This window comes from Hippocampus zosterae, chromosome 7 (assembly GCF_025434085.1).
Source record: "Hippocampus zosterae strain Florida chromosome 7, ASM2543408v3, whole genome shotgun sequence".
Lineage (NCBI taxonomy): Eukaryota > Metazoa > Chordata > Actinopteri > Syngnathiformes > Syngnathidae > Hippocampus > Hippocampus zosterae.
Window position 1 is genome coordinate 721611 of NC_067457.1, and position 9414 is coordinate 731024.

The 9414-nt window shown below is 53.5% G+C and overlaps 2 protein-coding genes across 3 annotated transcripts; one reads left to right on the forward strand and one right to left on the reverse strand.

The window, feature by feature from the left end:
* The first annotated feature begins 1482 nt into the window (after positions 1 to 1482).
* Positions 1483 to 6114, forward strand: si:dkey-94f20.4 (synembryn-A). The gene is made up of 14 exons (XM_052069394.1): positions 1483 to 1648; positions 1774 to 1868; positions 1935 to 1982; positions 2331 to 2348; positions 2603 to 2692; positions 2765 to 3288; positions 3372 to 3507; positions 3737 to 3925; positions 4140 to 4234; positions 4414 to 4564; positions 4740 to 4835; positions 4915 to 5059; positions 5184 to 5463; positions 5836 to 6114. The coding sequence occupies exons 2-14, from the start codon at positions 1779 to 1781 to the stop codon at positions 5966 to 5968; spliced, it is 1995 nt and encodes a 664-aa protein (XP_051925354.1). The 5' UTR covers positions 1483 to 1648; positions 1774 to 1778; the 3' UTR covers positions 5969 to 6114.
* Positions 6115 to 9312, reverse strand: irf3 (interferon regulatory factor 3). Of its 2 annotated transcripts, XM_052069432.1 has the most exons (12): positions 9174 to 9312; positions 9033 to 9055; positions 8529 to 8693; positions 8183 to 8354; positions 8028 to 8095; positions 7892 to 7940; positions 7745 to 7810; positions 7390 to 7635; positions 7109 to 7199; positions 6654 to 6943; positions 6456 to 6580; positions 6115 to 6352 (listed from the first exon to the last, which is right to left on the reverse strand). In XM_052069432.1, the coding sequence occupies exons 3-12, from the start codon at positions 8691 to 8693 to the stop codon at positions 6242 to 6244; spliced, it is 1383 nt and encodes a 460-aa protein (XP_051925392.1). In that variant the 5' UTR covers positions 9033 to 9055; positions 9174 to 9312; the 3' UTR covers positions 6115 to 6241. The 2 variants fall into 2 exon arrangements, with proteins under 2 accessions (XP_051925392.1, XP_051925393.1); XM_052069433.1 differs by lacking the exon at positions 9174 to 9312 and having other exon boundaries at positions 9033 to 9063.
* Between the last annotated feature and the right edge of the window lie 102 nt (positions 9313 to 9414).

Here is a 9414-nt window from a genome sequence, read left to right on the forward strand (position 1 = left end):
AAACGCTTGCGTCCACCACTTCTCAGCGCTTGCGCAAACTCAGAGCGACACCTCCTCGAAAAAAATGAAGCCCAATTTGGATGACCCTATTGCGCCTGGAAGCAGTCCGGCAGTTTCTCTCAGGCGCTTTTTCCCTTTGGGGAATCGATCGTTGACCTCCACGGCAAGTAGCATCCGCTCGGGCCGTGTCGTCATTGCGAGGTGGCGTAATTGGCCGGTGTGGCGCGATGAAGGAGGAGTGACGTGTGCTTTTGATGACACTCCTGTCGTTTCCCCGTTGACGCGCTGACACATCGGTGCAAGGGAAAGGACTACGTGTCGTACCAAAGCAAAGCCTCTTGAGCCGACCGGCTCGTGAACTTCACTCCTGCTGCTGCTGCTGGCCGTTCAGAAAGGGGAGCCATTTTGTTTGAAAGCTGCCCCGTGCTCAGAACTCGCTTGATATCCAGCCTCAAAGTGTCCCGTTCATTTTCAAGAACGATAATTTGGGAGCCCCCCCTACCCCCCCCCCCCACCATTTCTTTTCTCCCCCTGTCATCTTGCACATCCTGTTGTTGTCAGGCCGTAGCCGCCGGTTGGACACTTAAGAGCCTCTCGGCCTGGCTTCCTCTGGCCAGCGGGCACAAGTGTGAGCATCCTGCCAGGAAAGGCCGTCATCCCCTCTCACGTGATCATCTTCTTCTTTTAGGAACTCTCAAGACACCTCGGCGAGCGCGCGTGTAAACATCCTCCTCATTGCGACAATCTCATCGGAAATGAGTTGATCAAGTCCCATCACGTTCGATGGCCATCCATCGATCCATCCGTTTTCTTTCCGCTCAAGTCTCACCCGGCCGACTTCAGGTGGCGCCGGTCTGTCGTAGCGGGTGACCTTGTAGCATCATTTGCTGTCACAATCACTAAAAAAAAAAATGGTGCGTTTCCCCAAAAAGGAACAAAATCCTGCTCTCTGAGTTCAGGTCAGCTGACACGCACACACTTGCTCGCATCGTTTCAAAGCATGAGTCAGGGTTTTTCGCTGTGGAATTGTCCAACCGTGGATTTGCCAGTTTGCGAAAATAGCGCCATCTGCTGGGAGTCAAAATGGTTAAAAAGGAAAAAACGGGACAAGAGCGGCCCTTGGTAGGGCCCATCCAAAGTCGCTCACATGTCACAGGGCGGAACATCCAGCCTCTGTTCAGCAAGGCCGAAGTCCGGATTCGAACCGAGAACCTCGGCGCTGTCAGGCGGATGTACCAACCACCAGTGGAATGTGCCGCTCCGTTTTGGCGTCCTAATGCTTTTTTTTTTTTTTTTCCTTTCTGACACATTTAGCCGCGGTTACGCGAGTTCCATGATGCAACAGGTCGTTTGGGAGCGAGAGGAGAGAGCGATTTGCAAAAACCTCGAAAAGGTTAGCCGCTCATCACGCAGATACAAACTCGGCAGTCCATTAGTGGATTATCAACCCCGCGGGCCCTTCATCTCTCTCGGCTTAACGGGAGAGAGAGTGAGAAAGAGTGAGCGGGGAAGCGCAGCGTCGCCACAACTGTGAGAACTCTGCACGCCGCGCACGACCTACGAGGGGCTCAGAAACGCCGAAGCTTCCGCTACCGTGACGACGCGTCTTCAAAAAAAAAATCATCCCGTCCATTTAAGAAGAAAACAGGTAGGTTAAAGGTCAGGGGTCGGTCCGAGCGAACTCCATCTGCGGGGTCTGAACGGGATTGCACGGCAGCCCTTTGTCATGTTATTGTGCAACGTCCATTTGAACGATGGCCGTGCGCCGCGCAGGAATCATGCCGGTGGACGTGGAGGGGATTATCCGCTCCATCGGGCGCGGGGACGTGAGCGACGTTCACAGCCGGCTGCAGGAATTCAACGCTGAGGTAACTCGAAACGCCGCCTTGCTCATTTTGCGGCCTGTGTGACGAGGGGCCGCGTCTTCCCAACAGTACGCCCGCTGTTTCTTCTTTGACGCCGAGGAGAGGGACAGGAAGAACGTAAGCATCTTTGCGATCGGTCTCCGCATCCGCCGGCTGAACGCCCCCCCCCCCCACCCCCCGCCCCGCCCATCTCTTTCCTGTACGTCAGCCCGGCCTTCTCCCTCAACCCGTTTGCGGCCGCTCTCCTCCGATTAGTAATTGTGCTGTCTCAGTCGTCCCTGATCCTGCGCTTGCACGCTCAGGCAGATTGCACCCCCGCCACGTAAGCGGCATCCTGGAGCCCCCCCATCATCTTTTGCGCACTTTGCGTGAAGAGCTCTCTTTCGTTTGTGCGCTGATCTTGTTTTCTTTCTTCTTTTCTTTTCTTCTTGTTTTTGCTCATGCGGGCCATCTGCTCACCTAAAGCAAAGAAAACTGGAAGAGGTACAGACGTGTTACCTTCAAGAATGGCTTGTCGCGCTTCCATTTATATTTTTCTCGTGTGCAATATCAGCCTCGGCTCCAAAACGGTTGGGAAACACGATGCCCCCCCCCCCCCCCGTCACTTTTACTGTCTGTAAATTGCTCTTGAAAGAGAAATTGGAAGTGTCATCGGTGCTTTTCCTGGCACGTCGTGGAAACGCCCTTGGTTGCAATCATGACCGTCAGCTGTTTTCATCTTTGACTTGTTCTCCCAGTTCAGGAAGAATAAAGTGAGGGAGAGCAGCGATTCCAACTCTGACGGCGACGAGAGTGACCGGGAAGACCGAGGTCCGCTCCTCAGACGGGTACGGGCCGCACGTTCGTCGGGTCATTGGCGAACGGCCCGCATGCGACAATGCGTGCGGCTTTGTCTTCAGAGTTTGGCTGCGGTGCTGGTGAGGTTCATAAGAACGGGAATCCCGTCTCATCTGCTGCAAGTGGCTCTGCGAAGCCTGCGGATCCTCTCCCGCGATAAAAGGGTCCTGGGCCCCTTGGTGACCGACGACGCTCTCCTCACTCTGGCCCGAGCGGCGGGCTTGAGCACCACCCGGCCAAACGACGACGACGACGGCGAATCCGACTCGGATTTCTACAACCATGTCATCTCCTCCCTCGCCCGGGACGCCGACGACCCGAGCCGAGAGCGCTCCGTCTTTGACGACGATGCCGACCAGGCGGACCTCGGCGGCGGCGATTCGCACAGAGGCAGCATCCACCACAAGGAGCTGCAGCAAGGGAGGAAGGACCGCCGAGAAAGCAAAATGGAGGGCGACGAGGAGGAGGAGGAGGAAGAGGAGGACGGTGTGCCGGGCGAGGAGGTGCAGAGGAAGGAGGCTTTGAAGGTCTTGTGTAACGTGGTCTACAACAGCACCTGGGCGCAGGAGCGCTTCAGCGCCCTCAGGTGGGACTCCTTGGTAACGTCCCAGATGGCAAAGCGAAGGTTTGGCCGCGCTGCTCCTCTCTTGTCGGCTTTTTTCGTTTCAGGCTGATCTGCGGCCTCCGAGAGCGTCTCTCGTCCAGCGCCGCTTCCTCGGCTCCGTCCAGCGTTGACTTCTACCAATTGCGACTCGCCTTCCTGGTGACCGCATTGCGGCCCGAGCTCAGCGCTCAGCTTCAGCAGGTGACCGGACCGGCCCCTAAGCCAAGATAAGGATTTAGGAATAAAATGTGCTTGGGACTACGTGACTGTATTCGGATGTCGCTCGTGAGGTGGATAGCAGAAAAGCCACACGAAGCGTTTTTGAGGCTTGAAAACAACGCCAAAGAGACACCAGTTACTTTACGTGACGCTCCATCACCAGAAGTTGAGACTCGTTCCACTTTTAGCAGTCTCTCGATTCCTCCCCCAGGACGGCGGCGTGTCGGTCCTGTCGGCCGCCCTGCAGGGCTGCCTGGAGGTGCGGTGGAAGGAGCAGTACGAGTGCGTGCTGGACCCCGCGGCGCCACCCGTTTCTCCGGAGGCCTCCCAGCGCATCGTCGAGATCCTCAAAATCCTTTTCAACATCACGCACAGATCCCACAGGCAGGCGCTCACTGAGGTGAATTGCAACCTTGTCTGGGAATTCGGGTGCTATTCGTGATTCTTTCGGCTACTCTCGCTCTCTTCTTACTGAGCAAAAGATATTTTCTTGCGGAACTGCGCTAAGAGGTACAAATGCAGGTGTGAAAGCCTAAAAAAAGGGGGCTTTGCAAAAATGTATTATTATTATTATTATCAGAATAACTTACTCGTCGTGTTGGTGCCTTCTTCAGGTTGACGCAGATCTCTACCGCCACCTTGTGGCAATTCTGCGTCTCTGCCTGATGCGGAAATGCGTGACGCCTGAGGACACTGATGAACTGCAAGGGTAACCCCGCCCCCCTCCCCTTTCCCCCCTCTTCTCACAATCAACTAGATTGACATGGCTACTCTTGTGATAATCACGCTCCGTTCTACAGTCCGGCCCAACGAGGATTTGGACTATCGAGTCTATGTGACTGTACTCTTATCCAAAAGTTCCCCAACTTTTTGTGTTTTGTCGCATAGTCACACAGTCAACCTGTTGTCAGCGCTGCCTCTCCAGTGTCTGGATGTTCTCCTGACGGTGCCCTTGGAGCCCGACTCGGAGCAGTGCCGCGGCGTCAACATGGACTGCGTCCAAATCCTGCTGCTGTTTATGGAGAGGCGCCTGGAATCGGTAGTCTGTTCGTAGTCCGCTGAATACAAGGGAGCGTGCGATCGTAATTCTGGCCGTTCTTCAGGGCGTTTGGATACGGCACTGGCACTTTTTGGGTTTTAGGCTAGCTCTGGTTAAATTAGCATAAAAAATCTTACCCAAAAGGCCAGAGTTTTGATGCTTTTCTTCTTCAAAGGGGGATAAAATCAAAGAGAAAGTGACGCCAATCCTCAATCTGCTGACCGAGAGCTGCCGGGCACACAAAGAAACGCGCCACTTCATCAGGACATACGTAATGAGCGTGACGAAATCATGCTAACATCGAGCAAAGCGGCCAAATTCTTTGGCAAAAGACTTTTGGCCCTCCGCAGGTTCTGCCTCCTCTGAGAGACGTTTCCCAGAGGCCGGAGGAAGGCTGCACCGTCAAGAGCCGCCTTATCCGTCTCATGACTCACCTGGACACGGACCTTAAGCACTGTGCCGCCGACCTCATTTTTGTCCTCTGCAAGGAAAATGGTAACTGTCGTCACCGTGGGAAAACACAGCGTGTGCCACTCTGAAAAACACAAGCCCGGATTGTCTGAAAGTTCACATCTTGGAAACCGCCAGAAAAGTCCTGTTTCTAACTTTTCTCTCGCAGTCAGGCGTTTTGTCAAGTACACGGGCTACGGCAACGCGGCGGGGCTGCTGGCCACCAGGGGTCTTTTGGGGGGCCCGACAGCCAGAACCTCCTGCGGCGAGACGACCTACTCCAGCGACTCGGACTCCGATACCGAGGAATACCGTCGCGTTAAAGACAGAGTCAATCCGGTGACCGGGCGGGTCGAAGCGCAGCTGCCGGACCCCATGGAGGGCATGACGGAGGAGGAGAAGGAGGAGGAGGCCAAGAGGCTCATTAAAATCTTCAACAAGCTTTCCAGGTCTGCGCACAGTACAGTAATCCCCCCCCCCCCACACCCCCCATAATTCAAAGCGGATCGGGATGATGGATTTGGCCTGACGAAGAGAAGCTGGTTCACTCACTTCAATCTGATTCCTTTGCACATTACTACTATTTGTGGCAGGGCTTTGGCACCACCTTGTGGTATTTGCGGGAATTTCAGAAACAGCAAACAGCAAATAAGAGCGGTTGGTTATTTACGCATTTGTGGCTTTGAGACATTTTTTGTTGTTGCTAATTTCAACCCGTTCGGTACTGCTAAGATGCCACGAGACCACGGGCAGATTACAGTCGATGTTGAGGGCAGTTTCACCGTCTGCATGCGCCATTAAATCATGTCAAACGACCGCAGGGATAACGTCATTCAGCCAATGGGAGTGGACGCCGACGGGAAGCTGGTCCCGATGGCGGGACTGCGGGACGAAAGCCCGACTGAAGAATCGGCCTCAGACAGTGATACCGCTGAACTTGAGGAGAAACAATGAACTACGGTACTCCGTTCTTTCATTCGGATGTCCCCCCCCCCCCTAAAAAAAAAAGATCTCACGGCACACACACGAGACACCGAATTGGCGATTTCATCTTACTCTGTTCGATGACGATAGCGATTAAAGAATTGATGACGACGGGATGACTGGCGGTCTTCTTTATTGCGCACAAAGCCGTTCTTTGCAGAGGCGCGAGGAAAGCCAAGGGGAAAATAAAAAAAATGCGAGCTGAGAAGCACGCGTGGAGTGCGGGAGAGCAAAGGCCCGGCGTCAGCCGATGACCATCTCTTCCAGCGACAATTGTAGGTCGACGGACTTCAAGGAGGACGCGCCGCCCTCCATGGCCATATTCTTCAAGAGCTCCAAAGACGTGAGCACCACCTGAAGGAAAACCAAGAAGCCATCGCGACAAAGGCCATAGTTCCTTGACACCGGTGGCCTCGGAATCGCGGCGGATGCCTGTTCATGGCACAGTGGAGCTCACCTCCACGATGATGAGTTTCTTGGTCCAAGGCCAGTTTTGCGGGTCGGGCCACTTCTCACCCAGGCACAGGAAAAGGGAGCAGGGGCCGCACTCTTTGCTTTCAAGCGTTATAAAGTCCAATATCCCTGGAGGAGACGGACGGCACTCTCAATCCAAGCCTCCGGGCAAATAGCGCATGAGAAAGAAACCGAACCGTACCGTGGATAAAGTCCCGGAAGGGGTAAAGCGGCTGCGGCCACTGTTTGGAGATTTCCTGCGGCCGTCCGCTGAGGTCAAACTTGGAGAAGCTCCAAAACGCTTTGATTTCTCCTCGTCTCTGGCTGTAGACGACATCGCCCGACACGCCGACGTCCAAACCCTCGCCCAGCTTGTCCAGGATGCACTGGGTCAGCTTGGCTTGTTTTTGATCCTTGATGGTGACGGGACTTGGCAGGGAGACCAAAGACAGGCCCGACACCTGGTCCAAGACGGGCTCCGCCTGCTCGGGCCTAAAGTCCAGACAATCGTTTTCATTCTTGTGCTCTTCGGGGGGCGTTTTTGGCTGGTCGTGAATACTGACACGGCCACGTGGATGCTATTCGTTAGCCGTCTGTGGCATTTCACATGCTAGGTTAGCCCCAAGCTCTCTTGTGAGATTTGTGTTTCCAAGTTACCTGTAAATTAAGCGGAATCCAGCTTCGTTGGCGACCAGCTGCTCCGACACCTTCCGCCCTCTGTAGTGCACAATTATCCGGAATTCCGTCTCTGAACATGCAAGGGAAACGGTGCATCGATTCACTCGATATTCATCATTGCTTGAACCGGAAATCATCTACATTGATGTCTAAATTGTCATCACATCAAATACATTGAACGACACCGCGCTATGCACCTACGAATATACACCACGTGTGTGAGACGCATCGGTGCAACGTTTCAATTGAATTCCACTCACTGAAATGATTTCCATCCTTGGTCTTATGAATGTTGTCTAGAAACTGCTTGGCCAATTGGCCCCCGCACGCCTCACTGACGGCTCCCTCCATCGGGTGCGCCGGTTGCCCCGGCGACCCGGCTCCGCCGACTTCATCCTCGGCCGCGACTGGATGCGGCCGTTGCCACGGCAACGTTTGGCCGCCAATCACGATGGGATGCCGGCGCTCCCGTTGCTCGGGAGGAAACTCAAAGGCCGCCGCTTCTTCTGCAGAGGGAAAAAGTTGGCAGGGATTAAAAAAAAGTGAACTTGATGCGTCGCATGATAATTTTTCATTTTAAGACGGCGGTTTTAAGGGTGAATGAATTCTGGGTACCTGCTTGAGGCCCAATGTTGAGCTGCTTCAGACAGGTTTGCAGAAGGTCCTCATTGGGGGAGGATTCTGTCAGCAAATTTGGAGTTGAGAAGCAAGGATGCAAATCTCTTCTCACAAGCTGCCATATGAAATATTAGCGACGTTCACCTCGGATAGGACAGTAGAGACACTCGTCCATGAATGGGACAACGTAGCTCTAAAAGGTGGACGAGGCACAACGTGAACATTTGGGTGCGTCTGTCGAGAAGGCAAAGACATTTGCGCACGCCACACGGGCACGTACTTCTTGTATGGGGGGGCTTTCGTGGCAATCCGGCTCATGTTGGCCGGGTGGTGTAGCGGAAGAGTTCTCTTGGAAAATAAAAATAAATAAAAATAAAAAGGTCACTTGGCGAACGTCATCCATCAGGAATAGTGCCGCGCGTGAGCCTGGCTCACCTCCTGGCGTCGACTCATGCGGCCAGCGGTAGATTTTGTGAGGGTTTGCCGTGTCGTTCTTCTTGTCTGCTATCACTTGGAAGTTTTTGGCTCGCAGCGCGCATCGGAAGTTCCTCTTCCACACAGAGGGCTCTCCTTGGATGCGGCCATTGCCGCTCACCTTTGCCCAGGCCTGGAGTGTACCAAGAGATACGCGTTCAAATCAGCGCCGTGACACCGGAACGACTATTCACGGCGAGGGTAGCTGGCAGTGAGGCAGCTCCCTCTAGCGGGAGAAAAAGAGCATGACACTTGGAAGTTGCAGTTTTGTTATTGTTATTTTTTTTCTGGGGTGGGTGGGGGGTACCTTGAAGATGAGAATGTCAGAATCAGAAGAGTCTTGTCTCAAAGCGTGTTTCCAAGGAATGCAAAATTCCGTTTGCTGCTGGTTGGTCCACTGAACACCGGGATACGCGCCGCTGTCAATTTGAGCCCGAAGCCACTGGACGAGCAGAGGTTTGGAATGAGCCATCTGTAAAGGAGCCAGGAAACAACATTTTAAAAGCAAACATGGACAGCATACATCTCGCTTTTAGTATGGAGTTTCAATAGTTTGAGCTACCGTCTATTGACCGTATCTTCCTTTTTTTTCTTCCACTTCCTCACTTTACAACAGTATCTATTGTAACCACTAGAGGGGAGCATTGTATCACAGACGCGAAAATATCTTTATAACAATCAATGAAAGAATAATTAGAAAGGAAAATCCCCGTGTACGTTCGAAGTTCACAATCGTAAACTTTTGTGAAACGAAGACGACTGAAAGAGTTTCACGACTGTCTTCGAAAAGCGAACGAGGAAAATCGCACACACCGGTACTCGATTAGGCGAGCGGGTGTGCGATTCAATCTTGCGAACTCGAAAACAATTCTGGCTTTAACAAAGAAGCGCATGTCAGCAACTACCGATGCATGCATAGACGACGTAGGTTTTAATTTACAGTACCCGCAAAAGTGTTCCGACCCGTGGATGCGTCGAGTTGCCGTCGTTCTCCCGAGTGCCGACGTGAGCTGCTGAAGTGTCAGTGGCAGCGCCGCCGTTTCGTTTACCCGAAACAAGCTGGGAATTTACTTTCGTTTTCCAAACGCGGTTGGGAGTTTCGAGTTCCCAGTTGTCGAGCCCTCCGGCGCGCAGCTGGACGCCGACACTCACGGTGACGAGATGAAATTCGGATTCGGGTCACTCACAGGAAA

Coding starts and splice junctions, on each gene's coding strand:
- irf3 (XM_052069432.1), bottom strand. CDS start 8,693: ATGGCTCATTCCAAACCTCTGCTCGTCCAGTGGCTTCGGGCTCAAATT. Junction 6,944..7,108: donor GGATTCCGCTTAATTTACAG/GTAACTTGGAAA, acceptor TCTGGACTTTAG/GCCCGAGCAGGCGGAGCCCG. Junction 6,581..6,653: donor CTTCCGGGACTTTATCCACG/GTACGGTTCGGT, acceptor CGTCTCCTCCAG/GGATATTGGACTTTATAACG.
- si:dkey-94f20.4 (XM_052069394.1), top strand. CDS start 1,779: ATGCCGGTGGACGTGGAGGGGATTATCCGCTCCATCGGGCGCGGGGAC. Junction 2,693..2,764: donor GAGGTCCGCTCCTCAGACGG/GTACGGGCCGCA, acceptor CTTTGTCTTCAG/AGTTTGGCTGCGGTGCTGGT. Junction 5,060..5,183: donor TGTCCTCTGCAAGGAAAATG/GTAACTGTCGTC, acceptor TTTCTCTCGCAG/TCAGGCGTTTTGTCAAGTAC.